This window comes from Sprattus sprattus, assembly GCF_963457725.1.
Source record: "Sprattus sprattus genome assembly, chromosome: 4".
NCBI lineage: Eukaryota > Metazoa > Chordata > Actinopteri > Clupeiformes > Clupeidae > Sprattus > Sprattus sprattus.
The window spans coordinates 38,201,941-38,219,768 of record NC_137923.1 but is presented as its reverse complement, the minus strand read 5'-3'; the positions used below and the strand labels follow the sequence as shown (position 1 = coordinate 38,219,768).

The window sequence follows — 17,828 nt, the reverse complement described above, 5'->3', positions numbered from 1 at the left end:
GGACAATGAAATGAAATACAATAATAAAATAAAATATTATTGTAGCATTTTCATATTATTTTTAGTGTTTTTCCTGTTTTCCTTCTCACCTTATCTTCTTTGTCTCTTATAGTCACCATCACCGCTCTCTTTCGCACCAAATTCCGTATGGACTTCCCCTTCGACCTACAGGAGCTGCCGGCATTTGCCGTGATTGGGTGAGAGCGAGGGCCAGAGCGTGCCGTTCGTGGTGAGGGCCAGTGATGCCGCTGTGTTAACAGTGCTGGACTTCCTTTCTCCCTCCACCCCACCCAAGAGTTCCCTACTCAGCTCTCTGCATGCTCCAGTTTAACCTCCAACCTCCCAAATCCCCCCATAACCGCTGACATGACACCCCTCCCTTGTCTCTATCCAACCCCTTCTTTCATCTTCGCTCCATGAATTTCTTGTGTCTGAACCAATGTATCAGAACCCCACAATGAAGTCTGTTCCATAAACATTTCAACAACTATATTCAAAGGATATTGAGGAATACTTAGAGTTTTTGATCAGGTTTCAACATTATATGTTGTATTGAGTTTAGCATGTCAACAGAGTGTGAGAGTTATTTTCATCCTCCTGACATATAGCACACAAAAAGTCCAAAATAAATAATGGATAACTCCTACAGAATCAAAGGTTGTCATATGTCCTTGTGCTCTGCTCTCAGAAGCAGGGCTTCTGCTGTGGGATATCAGTAGCAGTGGTTCTAACTGCAGTAGTGGTTCTCAGATGTCTTTGTTTGCAAACGTTTTTGAAGTTATCATTTACCACAGCTTAACTCGAAAAACAAAGTTCATATGTAAAACTATTTTACAAAGTGCATTCATTCATGCAGCCAGAAAAAAACTAAAAGTTGTATTTTCATGTGTCAATAAATAATTGTAAATAATCTGGTTTTGGTACTTGTAGTACCAACCAATGCATGCTTGCTTAAGTAGGGTCTGGCTCCTCAGGCTGAGTTTAAGGGATGCTGGCCAGGCTTTGGGTGTGGAGTGATGAACAGGGAGATTCAAAATGGCTCTCTGCTCTTCTTGTCCTCAGCATCGCCTGTGGGTTCATGGGCGCCTTCTTCGTGTATTTCAATCGTCAGGTGGTGCTGTTCATGAGGAAGCCCAACACACTGACACGCTTCCTCACCAGACAGTAAGTCTAAGACACCCTGCTGAATTAAACGCAGTCATAGCACAGCCCACCTTTTTAAAAACAAAAACCCTGCTGTTTTAGTTCATGGTTTGATACCCATTGATAGCACAATATATTTTCATGTTCATACATACTGATGGACATGTATATCTGTATTGTTGTGCTATAAATTGCTTTGCATAAAATTGTCTGCTAAATGAGTAATTGTTGATACAAATTTGTTTTTGTTTGTGCCTAGCCGGCTGATATTCCCAGGAGTCGTCACACTACTGATCACCACCCTGACCTTCCCTCCCGGTTTTGGACAGTTTATGGCTGGAGAGGTTTGATGCCGTCTGTCTCTCTGTCTTTGTGTCTCCTGCCAGTGTGGTTGGCTTAACCTAGCGCTTCAGTCTAAGAAGAGGACCTAGGAGGCGATTTTAGGACAAAATGAAAGTCTCGACAGCAGCAGCACTCAGGCAAAATGGCCAGTTTGTTTCATGCCATTTCTTTCTGGCCAAACATCTTGAGAACTGTGTGCTTTCATTGGAGGTTGCAATATGCCACTGTCTGAATCACCTGGTCTGGTTCAATGACTGCTTTCATGCTGGAAAATTGTGCAAGACAGCATCGCTATAACAGAGATCAGAAAAACACAGCAATTGTGGCACTGGTAGGTAGCCTAAAATGATAATCAGGGCTGTCATTTCAAATTCTTAGACTTGATCTATAGTGTGGTACATTTTATGCTTGTAAATATGATTACGATATAATGTGACACTTGACATATTTAGGTAATTCAAGAATCGTGGTGACTTCTTATGGATTTCAGTTACAGGCACAAATCTCTTGAGCACAGCTGGTGTCAATTACACGTGACAATTTGAAATATTTCGAGTGCATCATAAGTCATCTCACATAGGAAAGGCAATGAGGTAGCACAAAATCATGATTTTTTGTATTTGTTTTAATTTATATTTTTTATATGAGCAGAGTTCCAAGTCTTGTTTGCTTCCTGTGATGTTAATAAAAATAATAATAATAATGGATTTTATTTTATATAGCACACTTTAAAATACAAAGAGGTCTCAAGGTGCTTAACATGGTATAGATGCTGTTTTACAAATAATCAGAAACCACTAATTGTGTAGTAGTTTAATTGTGTAGTAATTTAATTGTGTAGTTGTTTAATTGTGTATGTGGTCCCTTCTGTAGTTGATGCCCAGGGAGGCCATCAACTCTCTGTTTGATAACTTCACCTGGACTAAGGTGTGGGGGAACCCGCTTCCACCGGGCTTGGGGCGATCTGCTGCCTGGTTCCACCCCGACGTCAGCGTGTTTGTCACCCTGTTTCTCTTTTTTGTTATGAAGGTACTACATTCACCCGAGGCGCACACACCCACACACACAGTCCACATACACTCAACACACACACTTGCAGGCGCACACAAATTCATAGAAACAGAATTACTGTGCATACTGCGTATACCACACATATTGTACAGGCACACACATTCATAATGTGTACACACATACACACACACACCAGAGTGTGACTGAAGACTTTTTTCTTTCTGATATAGTTCTGGATGTCTGCAGTCTCTACCACGATGCCCATCCCCTCAGGAGCCTTCATGCCTGTCTTTGTCCTGGGTATTCCATTCTATTCTATTCTATTCTATTTGTATTACTTCCAAAGTCCCTTTCTCAATACATGCAACTGTATAAATATCATTGCGATGCTCATTGTATGGATTAAAAAGATTACAGCAGTGAACCTGCTTAATATTAGTTCCACAAAAAACTAAATTGGAGGGAGACAAATTATAGGGAACGTGCCAACCACCACTTATCACACTTCTTAAGACTCCATGAATAAATGTATGATGGCTCATTTAGGAACCATATGTGCAGCCTACAATAGACACATGGGTTGGCTGAGTCATCGAGAGTGAACACTGGAGTGCCTTAATGTATCCTGGGTAACCTTTTTTGTTGACACAGGGGCAGCATTTGGCCGGCTGGTGGGAGAGATCATGGCCGCCCTCTTCCCTCACGGCATCCTGTTTGACGGTATCCTGTATCGCATCATCCCTGGAGGGTATGCTGTGATTGGTCAGTCTTCCCTTTCCTCTCCTCCTGCTTCTCTCTCTGCATATGTGGTACATTTTTCTGTTTTAAAACTTTATACCCCCATCTCAAGCTTAATGTATTCCTTATTTCATAAAGAATGGAGAGGGTGCACAGAGATAACATCGCTAGTGCTGTCCTTGCTAGGCATTTCAGGACCTTGCCCAGTTACCGAGCCAAACTCACTTTACTCGCTCACATAAATCAAAATGGTTCGGCTTGTGAATCTTGTGTGATCCCATTACCTAAATAGCCTTATCTCCTCTCCCACCTTTCCTCTCTCCTCGTCCTCCTCCTTCTCCATCACATCCATTCCTGACACTGCAATATCTTGGGAAGGTCCCCTATGTAAATGGCGTTTTCAAATGTTTACTGACTATGTCCACCTTAATTACGTCTACTAATTATGTTTACCTTCACCCGCGTTTCATTTACTCACTGTATTCTGACTCCTCCTCTCTCCTCTCTCTCCTCGCTCTGACCTTTTGTCGACTTCATCTTTGCTATTTACATGCCTGTCTCACCTCCTCACCCCCACCCCCACCCCCAGGTGCTGCAGCGTTGACGGGGGCTGTCACACACACGGTCTCCACAGCGGTGATCTGCTTCGAGCTGACAGGCCAGATCTCACACATCCTACCCATGATGGTGGCGGTGATTCTGGCCAACATGGTAGCCCAGGGCCTGCAGCCGTCCCTCTACGACTCCATCATCCAGGTGAAGAAGCTGCCCTACCTGCCTGAGCTGGGCTTTGGCCACATCAGGTGACTATCAAGTACATCCAGTACGCAAGAACTCAAGAGCAAAGTACATTGTATTAGTTTCCAGTTTTGTGAATACACATTAACACACAAATACATGCATAGACACATGCAGACATGTGCATAGTGTTTGCTCTTTCTCTCGTATGCCCTCTCTTTCTCACACACGCTTGCAAGCATGCTTTTTCAGTCCCTACAGGTTTTTGCTTCGCACAAGGTTTCCCGCAAGGCTATGTTATTACGACAATATTTTCTCAAGAATTTCTGTATGGTTTGCGATTGCTTTTTAGCACCAAAATGTTATTATCATAATCACTGCCGTTTTAACCACACTTTTTCCACAATAATTACAGCAAAACCTTGCAAGATCCTGTTGGGAATGCTTTTTGACTAAAGCTTTAACTTTGTTTGCAGGTCTTGGTGACAGGCATAGATAAAAATAGCCAGACAAAAAGAGCTTTTTACAAATTTACTATACACGGGCACATGAACACACAGACTGTAATCCCACTTTCAACACAACATAATTGTTTCAAATTTAGTAAACTAAACACACTATGGCACTAACACACACACACACATGCACACAAACACACACACACACACATGCACACAAACACACACACACACTGCACTGTACACTAGTATAGACATGAACACTACATACATAAAACTATGTACAGTATGTTCCAAACTTTTTTCGAGGACCAGATAGCTTAGAGTCTGACCAGAGCTATGGCAACTTGGTGCCAAGCCGTTAAAGGCAAAAGCAGTAATCAGCAGTCCATCATGCCTTCAGTGGGGTGATGACAGCTTTCTGAACTCACTGTCTCCTCTCTCCACCCACCTCCCCTCAGTCAGTATAACATCTTTGTTGAGGACATCATGGTACAGAAGGTGAAGTTCATCTGCTCCCAGACAACGTGTCGAGAGCTGCTCTATCTCCTAGACTCCATATCCCTCAAAACCATCCCTCTGGTGGATTCCAAAGGTACCTTTGATCTGACCGTTCTCCTGACTGCATGAAAGCACCGCTGGCCATATAGTACATGTACATGTACTGGGGGCGGCAGTGGTACAGGAGGTAGGGGAGTGGTTTAGTTATCGGAAGGTTGGAAGGTTGCTAGTTCAATTCCCCACTCCTCCTTACCAAGTGTGTAAGTGTCCTTGAGCAAGACACTGAAACCCTAACTGCTCCTGATGTATAAATGCAATTTCCTTGTAAGTCGCTTTGGATAAAAGCGTCTGCTAAATGAAAATGTACTGATACAGCCCCATTAGTCCAGAGGCCTGTATCTTTAATGTCCAACTCATCTGTCTCACGATTGGCCTCTAAGGCTGTCACTTTTCCTCTCTCCGCCAGAATCCATGATTCTATTGGGCTCCGTTGACCGATCAGAGTTGCTGGCTCTTTGTGATTGGTGGCTGTCAGCCGAGCGCCGAATCATGATGCAGACCCAGGGTCTGCAGCAGCAGGAGTCCTGTGTCAGGGCTAGTTGGGAGTCCTTCGCCTACGTGGACGAGGAGGCCGATGACAATGGAGACAAAGTCAGTCTAACTACGTTTATGTTAGCAGACATTTACCCAAAGTGACTAACAGTACAGCACAGACATACATTTTCATCAGTATGGGTGTTCCCTGGGTATCAACTCCATGTTTTTGGTGTTGTTAGCACTTTAACATACCAGTTGAGCCCCAGAAATACTAATTTACTATGAGAAGTTTTACATAACTGTATGCTATCTCCATTTTTCAGGACATGCTGATTAACAATGGAGTTGAAGCAGAATTTATGATGATATTGAATGTTGATAACATGCATTTTTAAAAACTGTACAATATCCCAAATGTTATGATGAGGGAGCTGTGGTGCAAGTGGTAGCCTCAAATCTGACCTGCGGCCATTTGTCAACCCCAGTCCCTTTCACTTAATCCCTGTCTCTCTTCACTGTTCTGTCTACATAAAGACAAAAAACTTAATAAAAGAAAGCTTAATGATGCCTGTACACACTTTTTGCTAACATGTGATTTCATGAGCTTACTTTCCCTGTTGTAAATAGGTTCTCATTGTTCCTTTTTGCATTTGTTTTTTAACCAACACAAAATGTGAATCATACAAAAAGATATCTAACAGTAAAGTATGAAGCATACTCAAATATAATCCTTTAATGCCGTTTAGAATACTCAGATCCAGGAAGAGCGAAATGGCCCCTTGCCTTCTCCTAAACCATCAGAACCAGCCACCAATCATACGGCTCCTGGTGAGTACCAATCCTACCAATCACATAGCTCCTGGGGTGATTACTGCTGTTATCTCCCGCTATCAGAAAGCTCCTGGTGTATTATCCAACAAAGTGTCCCAATCAGATCGGTTCTAGTGGGTATCACCTGCAGATTGCCAAAGTTGTTTGATTTCCACCATCTTGAAAAGAGAGAGATTACATGACATTTCTCAGTTTCACCTTTCCAATTTTCCAATCCTTCTTTTCAGCCACGTTATTCTCATTTCATCCTTTTTATTAATTTATTTTTATTTGTATTTACTCTCTCTTTGTCACTACCATTTCTCCCTTCTTCATCCCCTCTTTTTTCCCATCCTCCAGTCCTTTCTCTTCACCTCTTCTCTTCCCTTTGTCTGATTATCTGTCTTTGCTAGATAAAGGCCCTCTGCAGTCTGTGAGGCGAACTCTGAGGAACATGTTTTCATCCTCCTCAGACAGACAAACAGAAGGTCAGACACAGGTACATTGTGTGGGTGTGTGCATGTGTGCATAAATGTGTGTGTGTGTGTGTGTGTGCGCGCACTTGTGTACATGCGTACATGTGTACTTTAGTGTTTTTTCTGTGTGTGTGTGTGTGGGGGGGGGGGGGGGGGGGTGGAGTTGTGTGTGGGTGGGTGATTATTTATCCACCAAAAAATATGATTGCTAGGGGGAATAATTTACAAAATGATTAATGGCTTTCATGAAATAAATTCCAATATACTGCTACTGGATTTGACAGCCAGGTTTGGATGATAACAGAAACAGGAAAACAAAAGCCTAACCTGGGGGCTGACAGCAAGTTCATCAAAGATCACAACAAAGTTGCATAACACAGAACTTACCTGAAACTGACACTGTTCCTTGCACTGCTTTATTTGACGAAGGACTACCATTACAGACTATTTAATTTTAGAAATTACCCTGTTTTCATTTCCTTCTTCCTTTTTCAATATCTTTCTTTCATTCTTTCTTTCTTTATTCTTTCTTCATCTCATTCTTTCTTTCTCTGTCTCTCTCAGGACCTCTCCCCTCCACCCCTCACTGACACCATGACTCCAGAGGAGGTCTGTTTTTAGGTCACTCTCTCGTCCTGCCCTTTTGTACCAATTTATAAGATGCACCATATAATGTAATGCAACTGCATCTTTATTTTACCTATCATATTGTACATTAAACATAGACATGTTCTAATGAAAAAGTAATTCTGGTGGTGAACAATACTGTTTTGACTGTAATGAATGTAAAGTTGTGAGTTGTTTTCAGGTCAACTGCCCTAAAATTGCCTTTTTAGGAAGCACTAGACAATTGTTTAGAATATACCTGTGAATATTTTATCAGATCATTTTGTGGTGTTTATTTTTAATTTATAAATGATCATATACAGTATATTTCGTCTGTGTTGTGATAGTCTCTATATAAACTCTTATAGGCTATATTAGAGGTAGTTCAGATAAGTAATCACACAGTCAAAAGTCATGCTGGTAGCCTTTGGTGATTAAGTGTATTGACAGAGAAACACACTCAGTAGTCAGCTCTCCCACCAGGTAGACGGTCTACTTAAGCACAATGACACGAGTGAAAGTAAGGTTGGTAAACCTAAATCACCTAACTGTTGTAAGACTAAGACAGTGAAGGCAAAACAAAGTGTCACTTGTGTAAGGGATGTCTTTCTGTTAAACTGATATATTCACAGATTATCGTAACAGTATCCGTGTTCTAGTAGACAAGCCATAGTACCAGAACAAAATGTTACTGCTGTGACATTGATATGTTTCGATCTGCCGCACTCCAATGCCTTTGCCACCACATAGTCCCCAACCTTCATGTCTATTCCAGGCTTGATGTGGTCACTAATCCACCGCTGTCGTTAACATGCACGGAGCGCCACTGTGGTATGCGTGTGTGTGTGTGCAATGTGTATTTACCACGGTTCACAGCGAGTTCATTTCTGATTGGCTGGCTCAGATCAAAGTGTGGGAAGAGGAGCAGATGGACCAGCCATTAGAGATCGATCAGATCCGCATCGACCCCTCGCCCTTCCAGCTGGTGGAGAGGACATCACTGCATAAGGTGTGGGAGCTCCACCTAGAGAATCACAATCAGGGGGTAGAGCTCTAGGGGGTCGACCCAGAGGCCTGTGAGCAACATGGGAGTAAACTACTGAGCAGGAAGTAGAAGCAGGCATAGGAAGTAGATCCTGCTTCCAGACCTATGCCATTTAGTGTTTTGTTCCAGAGAACATTTGGCTCACAACACTGACATGACATGGCATGGGATTTAGTGTTTTCATCCTTTTTGTTTGGAAGGAGGGAGGTTTTTCTTTTTGATTAAATATTGTATGTGTACTTAGGTGACACTGCAGAGGTCACCTGTCATGGTCAAGCTAGGAGCCAGAACAGGGATGTGTTCACAAGTTCACGCTCCAAAGTTGCCTAAAAGAGAAGTGGGCAGAAAGCATGTTTGGTGAGGTCTGTAGCCAGGATCCTAAAGGGCTTTGCAGGGACCACACAGGACAGACAGGACAGGAGTCAAGCGTTACCCCTGCATACACCCCATTTTGATTGGTAACCAAGGAAGACGGGATTGGTGAGGGTAGGTGGTGGGTTCCAAACAGGGGGGGCTCAGGTTACACTGTGCTTAGTCCAGTATCCAGAAGATTTCACTTCCCTTTATTAACTTTTGAACCATGACCTTAACCTTATGACATGTGATTACTCTGACAACTTTTACATATGATATGACAACTTCATGAGATTAACTTTCATTCTTATTTTTCACCGTAGACTCACACACTATTTTCCCTACTGGGGCTGAGTCATGCCTACGTGACAAGTATTGGAAAACTGGTCGGGGTTGTGGCACTCAAGGAGGTAAGTCGCTTACTCCATCTTTCTTCTCTATTCTGTTCCTCTACCCATGCTTTCTTACTTTCCCTGCATGTCTTTCCTGTTTTATTCTAAAAATATACCTTGGCCTTTGGTGGTGGTGGGGGGGTGGGGGTTCTTGATGGAAAGCATAAAGCCCAGCCTGTCTCTTGGAGAGATGCAGCCTTTACATGGACACTCACACATTTGCGCACAAACACACACACTTACACACACATACGTGCATTTGTGTACACAAACACACATGAGGGAGCGCACACAAACCCTTTCTCTCTCTCTCTCAAACCCAGACACACACACAGACACACACACACACACACACACACACACACACACACACACACACACACACACACACACACACACACACACACACACACACACACACACACCACACACACATACACACATACACACATACAGACACACACACACAAACTGAAGCCATGAGTCACATGCATTAGACAAGAACATGAAGTGGCAGGAGGTTCGCCTCTCGGTTGGAGGGGCTCCAGACAAACTCAGGGAGGCCTTATGTCTGCTCAGTAGTCCAGACATAACTGATGAATGCATCTTATATTAGCACAGCAAATTCATTTATCATATCAGGTGACATGTATCCCGTGATGTGTGATAAAATGTATTTTATATTGTATGTGCTCTTCATCTTTGCTGGATGATGTGTGCTATGCCATCAGTGGTCCTGGAGTGCAGTGATGGTTGACAGAAATGTGGGGATTTTAAATGTATTGTGACATAAAGTGTGTGGCTTATGATGTCTACATGAAACAGTCTGATTAGATTGGCAATCTTTTGGATTTATACATTAAGCAATGGTGAACTGGGGGCAGACATCAAACACTGTTGACTTTTGTTATTTGAGCTGCAGTATTCTGCCATGTGTCATCTGTTTGTAAACGGCCTCTTTGCAAGGCCCAAACTATGCCAGTCATTGCCATTGAATGTGACATGTTGACAACTATTGCTATTGCATGTGATGTCTGACGTGGATAGGAAGATGATTTATGGTTTTAGTTATCAGGTATTGCCAGGGGCATTACCAATTACTAAACAGTAAATAAACTGTAAATTAATCAAAGCCTAAAATGCTCAGGATATTTGACATGTGTTTTGTCTGTGACCTGCAGCTCCAGAAGGCCATCGAGGGGTCGACCCGCAGTGGTGTTAGACTACGTCCCCCTTTGGCCAGCTTCCGGGAGTCCAGACGCAAGTCAGCAAAGGCCCCCACTTCAACCTCCTCCGCCCCCTCTTCTCCCTCCTCCCCCACGTCCCCTACTTCCCCTATGTCCCCTACGACCCCATTCACCCCTGCTCTTACCCCCCATCCACCCCCTGCTCCCATACCTTCCCCAGCCCCAGCCGCACCTGCCCCAGCGAAGGAGATGGAGGTGTGGATCGAGGGGGTGTGGCGTGAGCCCCAGGTTGGGGTGGAGAGCAGCAGTAGCACCAGCAGCACCAGTGGCAGCAGCAGCAGCCTTAGCAGCACCCCGTCAGGGAGTAACCCCTCACTGGTGCCCCCCACACCTCCGTCACCCTCCACCATCCCCCTATCCAACCTGCGGCCTGTTCCCGAGGTGTTGCTGGAAGAGACAGATGAAGAGGAGCCTATCTAGCTCATCTGAAGGGGAGGGTGATGTCTTGTTTATTTTTTACTTTTGAAGTTTTTTTATGATGTTGGAAAAAGTTTGTTAAACAATCTTGCTTTCTCTATTCTCAGTTTTACTCTCGCCTGTTACTCTTTTGTGGTCGGATGAGTTTTAAGTCTTGAATCTTTTGTGGTGCTATTGGCTGAGTTCTCAATTGGATCATTCTAGATTTTGTACAATTTCAAGGAGCTCCTTAAATGCTAGAAACCTCAAGTCACATTTTATTTCCTATTGACAGTGTCAGTATGATCACAAATACCGTCACTCTAAGGCAAAAGTAATTAAATTATATTGGATGTATTGTTCAATATGAGGAAGCACAGTGCATGTTTGATGTACCTTATTTCATGCTGTAAATGATCTTAAATGAGATTATTGTAATACACCAACATAAATTAAAGTAAAACATAAATATCTCAAATAAAGCTGCACCCGGTATCACAGACAACTCCAGAGAAATTAAAACTCATCCTCAACATTGACATCATTCTTCCTCATTACTGTTGTGATGTATGTGAGTGAATGGGTCAGATGAGATCCTGATTCAAAAGTTGAAGGCTTTTTTATATGGTTGTCTGATATGTAGCATTTGAGTTGCATGGATTTTTTTTTAATCACTAGATCACTTCCCTTTCCCAGATCCAATGAAGATTATTATATTGCAAAAGTGCCTCTTCAAAGGCTTGGTAGCTATTACATTCACTGGATTGTCTTTCAACATGAACATGTATAATGGAATGGAAAGACCCTGCTTTAACATGACAGTTATTCTCCTGTGAGTGATATGGGCTTTCGTTTAATTCATCCTGAATTATGTATACGGATGAAGTGTTATGTCACTGTCAAGTTCAGTGAAGCATAAATGTCAAAGTGAAAAGTTTTCTAGCTCGTTTCTGTCCGGGTTGAAAATGGAGGTGAAAAAACGCCTTGGTAAATATAAACCCAGGATTGTTGTCCATTCCAACTCCACGCCCACTTAAGTTCCTGTCCCTGACACTGAAATTGAAATGGAAATCAGCTTCTTTTCTGACAATGACAAATCCTGTTTCTAGTGCATCAGTATGCCAAGGCCTGTTCTGTATGTCTGCAGGTGAATATCTCTTTCGTTTTCTCTTTCCTTCTCCTGCCAGAGGAAGTCTTTGAAATGGCCTGTCCTCTAAAGAAGCACCGCCACAGTCTAATTTATAGAACCCATGAATATGTAAACTATTATTTTATTTATTTTATAATTTTACCTCCACACATGATAACCTGTAGAATTAATAAAATAAACATGGCACACAATATGGTTTGTTTTAAAAGAATATGGGAAGAACTGAAGACACCGTGTTATTGGGTTAACTGTTCCCTTTAAACCCCATTAAGAGGAATATTTTTCAATGTCTTCTATCAGCTATCAGTCTTTGGCAGCTAAGTGCTTTTAACCTTGAGTAGAATCTTCAAAAGAATGATACAATCTTTGGACGACGCATGATAACCCTGTGGTTCTCATCAAGGCCAACTCCACTTACGGCCAACCATCCGAATATAGACGAATGTTACAGACGTTCAAATTGTAACCTCAGTATATGTACAGTAATACATTGTAAAAATTGTGTGCCTTTGGTCCTATTCAGCTGTGATGTCCTGTCCACCTGTGGCTTACTGGGGCTTTTTGGCTCTTAGAGGTAAAAGGCTATACGGCCATCTCAAAGATCATAGGCGCCCTCAGCTGGAAAAGGAGAGAAAAGGAGCCATGAAGTGTTTATTCAGACCTTACAAGGACATTTGCTCTTTCTGTGATCCTCCTCTCGCTCTCTCTCATACACACACACACTTTCTCACTATCTCTTTCTCCCTCTCTCTTTCTCTCTCAGGTTGATCCATATGTCTTTAAACTGGCAGGTTCTTCATCATCAGAAGAATCACTGCTTTCTTGATGTACCAAATGTCTCTCTGTGTGTTTTAAGAATGAAGGAGGATCTGTATGTGTTCGTTTTGGCGTCCTGTTTGTAGTCTTGTTTTCATCTCTTTTGGGGTCGATGGGATTCATAACAACTGCTAATATAACAGTTGTTACGTGTTTTGTTGCAGCTGATATTTTATAGATAAACATCTTTGGAATGGAGATATATGGAATTGCTTAAATTATTTTAGTTAAGTTAAACTATATTTAATATGTTATTTATAAATAAAGTTTTATGACAATAACAAAGGATTGTTTTTCTTTTCGGTCTGTCAGATTCTGGCCAATAAGTAGATGTGGACAATGTTCTATATATAAAAAATGCATTTTATACATTTGAGCATGGAATGTAGCAGCATACTGTACAGGTATTTGAATAAATATGGCCATAATAATACATGAAAAACTATTCTTCAGACATCAGTTTTTAGGGATTAGCAAATTATGAACCGGATTCATAAAGGAAATGTATATCCTTATACTGTACATGTCACTAATTGAGCTAAATTTACAGGTAATACAATTTTGTAGTAAATAACAAAAATCAAGTTTCATGAGCGGCTTCAGAGACTCATTAATGAAGACACAATCCCAGAGTCACATGGGTGGACCATTTATTTACAACACATAAAAATGCACATGTTCTGCATGACACGGGAGCTAGAGAGGTCTATGTCTGGCAAGTCTGACGGCTGAGCTGTGTCTTGATGTCTTTCCGTCTGCCAGTGGTTTAAATGGTCTAGTTTCATTAGTAACAGAGACGGTGAGGACATAAATGAAGAGCCAGCGTCCGAATGGCCAAAAGAAGGCAAAAAAGGGTAACAACGGCAATATTGAGAGTAATGAATGAATACAAAAATAGACCATTACACTATCTATCAGCTGTATTTTAATCAGACACAGCTGTAGTTCTCACTTATGAACTTACTCACACCTATCCCTAAATTACTACATGGGACATTTAACAACTGTTATTTTTTAATGCAAATTAGCCTAAAGTGTCCCAATAATATCATACAAAAATAAATGTAATCCCACTGTTGCATAAGAATAACAACAAGAATCAATATGTTTCAAGTCAGTGTCTCTCCCTACAGTCTCTGTAAAGTTACCAACATAAGATATAGTTTTAAAAAGAAGTCCTTTAATCATGAGATCATGACCTCTGTCCACCAAGAAATATTCTTTAAAATCAAACCTTTGCCTTAACCTCCATCATTTGCTCTGGGCTTCTCACAGACCTAGAGCTGAAGTAGAAAGAGAGAGTGACTAATAATCAGGTAGGAGCCTGCTTTATAGTGGAGATTAAAGTATCTCTCTCAGGGAAATGAGAGGGGAGAAAGTACTCTGCACTGCCTTCACTTGTGGCACGGCCCTCTCTGAGAATTGAGTTTCAGCCCAAGGTGTAGCCAGAGAAAAGCCAAACAGTTACTGCATTCTGTTAGGGCTGTGGGGCAAAGCAAGAGTTCCAGTCTGAAAAATAAAAGGGTACTTCTGAGTTGACCCTGCCCAAAGCCTTTTCTCTGTGGAAAATGTAAGCTATATTCTCTGGACAAAGTTAGTCCCACAGTTCCAAGGTCAGAAAAATGCAGCTAATGTCTCTAATCATCTCAAATCATATCACAGATTCAATCCACCTCACATATTAGAACCTCATGAAAACAATGTTTTAGTGCGTTAGTTAGGGAGTTGGGGTGGGGGTGGGTGCGGGTGTGCGGGTCTTGTGTTTCTTTAGATTCTTTGAATCTGATTTGAAATGGATTTTCTTTGTTACTTTTTCTAAATTCTCTCAGCATGCTGTAACCTAAGCCATCGAGATGCGAGGGCCAAGAGCTATTCTCAGAACAGATGCAAACTCTGTCCTCTGATTTCCAATTATTTTCTTTTTTTTTCCGAAATGTTTCTACCTTACGTGGGTGTCTTTACGTCAACTATTAACGCCTTACAAAAAAACAGGTAATGGTAGGCTACAATTTCAGAGTGGCAGATTGCACACTTCAGGATGAGAGCCATAATCCTGTGTGTCTATATTGCACTGTGCAAGGCATCAGCAACCCACTGGCACAGTACACCTCTGCAGGAAAGCTGGCAACATAATCAATTCTAACCACTAGAGGGGGCTTGTCACTATTCACTAAGCATGTAATATGATGTGTTGATTTTTGTAATGCAGCTGTGGAACCTCTGCTACAGTGAACTTAAAAACAAGAAATAAAAAAGGAAAACACGCAGAATCAACAAATATCATCGTTCAGTAACAACGCTGCATGCCAAATCAATCCAAAACAGAGCGGACTCAAATAAAACCTTTCTTGCCATCTCATCTTTAACACATCCCTTAAATATTCCACGAGTCCACATGTTACTGTTAACGGGGAAAATGACAGGGTCCATCCATGTCCGCTGCTCCATAGTCTTTGCTTCACTGAGGTGCCCATCAGAAGATATGCAGGTTGGTAGCAATTCAGTACTTTTCACGTGACGATCAGTGCAAATCAATGTTGAGCAGCTTGGTGATAAAGTACAAAAATAATAATAATACAAAGCAACATTTACTACTATAAGTGATTAAAAACATGATTTTTGTCACTCGGTGTATGCAATACATTCTTTTAAGTTTGGTCCAGTCTCTAGTAGTGCATATGTATATTAGAATTTACAATAGGGTATGGTGGTAAATTGGGCAGCACTGTTTAAACTGGGCAGTATTGTGCTTGATTATACAAAGAGCACATGTGTGTGTGCATGTGTGAGTGTGTGGGTATGTGTGAGTACAAATGTGTGTATTTGTGCATGTGTGTGTGTGTGTGTGTCTGTGTGTAAATTTGAGTATGTGCACAAATTTGTGTATACTTTTGGATGTGTGTGTGTAGGTGTAGGTGTGTGTGTGTGTGTGTGTGTGTGTGTGTGTGTATGTTGGTAATAAATAACATAGGAAAGATTTCACTCAACATCACTGCCAACAGGCAAACTGGTAATATGATTTCAGAATATACTTTTATACATACAGACATACATTCACCCATGAACACTCACAACCACACACATACACACACACACACACACACACACACACACACACACACACACATCCATTCCTTCAAACATACATGTAAATACATATATTGTTTCATTGGCTTTTTATTTTATTAAAAAATCAATATTATTACTGTGTATACTGTTAGATTTCAACCTTTTTAAATAGTTCAAAAGCATGCACTTTCTTTTGGTTGACTTGGCTATCTATATTGCACTCCTCTTCTCATCTGCTTTCCTCTTTGTGTGTGTCCTTGCTATCTCTTCCTCTCTTCCTTCGTCCATCATTTTTCACATCTAGAGCCCCAGAACCACATGTTCAGTTCCTCCAATAGGGTAAATAGTGAGTGGGGGAGGGTTAGGGGTAGAGGACAGGGGATTAGCGTAACTGGTTGATTATTAAGGTGTTTGTTTAGCTCGGTGGTCCATTTTTCTTTATTGGCTGGCAAAAAGCCTCTCGGGCTGCCACACGTCAGTTGGTTGCCACGACAACCACAGAACCTTTCTCCTTCACCGCCTCCTCAACCTTCTCCTCCAGGGACTGGACGGCACAGAACGTGACCTCGAAGGGCGCATGCTCCGCAGCCGGGTCGGCGGCGGTGAAGGGCGGGGGGCCAGGGCTGGGGCCATCCACTGAGGGGCTGCAGGTCTCCCACGGCGACGGCTGCGTCGTAGTTGGGGGCGACGTGCCAGACTCGGGTTCCAAGGTTAACGTGACCTCATCCTCCTGAGGAGGGAACAGAATTGGATTGGAACAGCAGGGAAGAGTAACTTACCTCAAACATTGTAAAAGCAGATGACATTGCTAGTTGTGTGGGGGGGGGGAATGTGACCTTTTAAATTTTCTGCACCAGTGAAGATTGAGTCAGAGGGTATGACCGGACAGCTTGAAGCTTCCTGATACATTCTTATAAATTTGCTTTGATTCCAAATCAGCAATGGTCTTTGACTGTCATGTCCTTGATTGTTTTAATGACAACTGCTGTAACACTAATCACAGTTGATGTAGTGTCATGTTATCATGGAGAGCTGTAATTGTATGGTCAAGTCTACCTTGTAGCACAGTCAATAGCTCACTGTTCCCAGTCACAGACACAGTCAATAGCTCAATGTTCCCATAGACACAGGCACAGTCAATAGCTCACTGTTCCCATAGACACAGGCACAGTCAATAGCTCACTGTTCCCAAAGACACAGGCACAGTCAATAGCTCACTGTTCCCAAAGACACAGGCACAGTCAATAGCTCACTGTTCCCAGACACAGGCACAGTCAATAGCTCACTGACACAGGCACAGTCAATAGCTCAGTGTGCCCATAGACACAGTCACATCACAGCTGGAGATACAGGAGGGGAATCCTGAGAAATAGCTGTGGATCTAGAGGAAATCCTGCCAAATCACAGGCTGGGATTATTTAGAGAAGAGGTGTAGGGTGTATGAAAGGCTGACAGAGATATCTTAATCTGAATTTCATATTTTCAAATAATAAACTGGTATATAACTTTTCATAAATGATTTAACAGACAATGACAGTGCTGAAAATTACCAAATAAACCTGTTTGAATTACAGATTCCAATTTTCAGTTCTAAAAACTCATTTAAACTCAAACACTCAACATTTGAAGCATATTGTGTGTAGATGAATCCACAGGTGAAGCATCCCAGGGAATAGTGGTAGGCTTTCAACATGTCCTAAACAGCATTAAGCCAATCAAAGATCTACCTCACACAACATTGACTGTCACCATGACCAGGAAGACAAAATACCATATTTTGCCAAGATGTCAGTGGGTAGATCAAACAGAGGATAAAGTGCAATGAGGTAAATCCATATGATATTCTTACGTTTATTTTTGGGGCTGTTTGCCTTTATGTAGATAGAACAGTGACGAGGGATTGGGAGTGAGCTCGGAAACAACCACGAATTATATTCAAACCTAGGTCCCCATGGGCCCTTGGACCTGTACATGGTTGGAATGTTCCCACTCCCAAATG

The 17,828-nt window shown here is 42.0% G+C and overlaps 2 protein-coding genes across 3 annotated transcripts in view; one reads left to right on the top strand and one right to left on the bottom strand.

The window, feature by feature from the left end:
• clcn1a (chloride channel, voltage-sensitive 1a) overlaps positions 1-13,039 on the top strand; it is a 32,955-nt gene extending 19,916 nt beyond the window's left edge. For both annotated transcript variants that reach the window (XM_080837087.1, XM_080837088.1), the window contains exons 9-23: positions 113-197; positions 1,063-1,164; positions 1,403-1,487; positions 2,359-2,514; positions 2,727-2,796; positions 3,148-3,258; positions 3,824-4,037; positions 4,892-5,025; positions 5,398-5,582; positions 6,215-6,296; positions 6,692-6,777; positions 7,319-7,363; positions 8,265-8,369; positions 9,083-9,169; positions 10,333-13,039. In XM_080837087.1, coding sequence (XP_080693213.1) covers positions 113-197; positions 1,063-1,164; positions 1,403-1,487; positions 2,359-2,514; positions 2,727-2,796; positions 3,148-3,258; positions 3,824-4,037; positions 4,892-5,025; positions 5,398-5,582; positions 6,215-6,296; positions 6,692-6,777; positions 7,319-7,363; positions 8,265-8,369; positions 9,083-9,169; positions 10,333-10,818 — 2,033 coding nt within the window. In that variant the 3' untranslated portion in view covers positions 10,819-13,039. The remainder of the gene's footprint in view (positions 1-112; positions 198-1,062; positions 1,165-1,402; positions 1,488-2,358; positions 2,515-2,726; positions 2,797-3,147; positions 3,259-3,823; positions 4,038-4,891; positions 5,026-5,397; positions 5,583-6,214; positions 6,297-6,691; positions 6,778-7,318; positions 7,364-8,264; positions 8,370-9,082; positions 9,170-10,332) is intronic.
• Positions 13,040-16,304: 3,265 nt separating this feature from the next.
• Positions 16,305-17,828, bottom strand: part of fam131ba (family with sequence similarity 131 member Ba) — a gene marked incomplete at both ends in the record, with an annotated part of 24,137 nt that continues 22,613 nt past the window's right edge. Inside the window, one exon of the mRNA XM_080836306.1 lies at positions 16,305-16,559. Coding sequence (XP_080692432.1) covers positions 16,305-16,559 — 255 coding nt within the window. The remainder of the gene's footprint in view (positions 16,560-17,828) is intronic.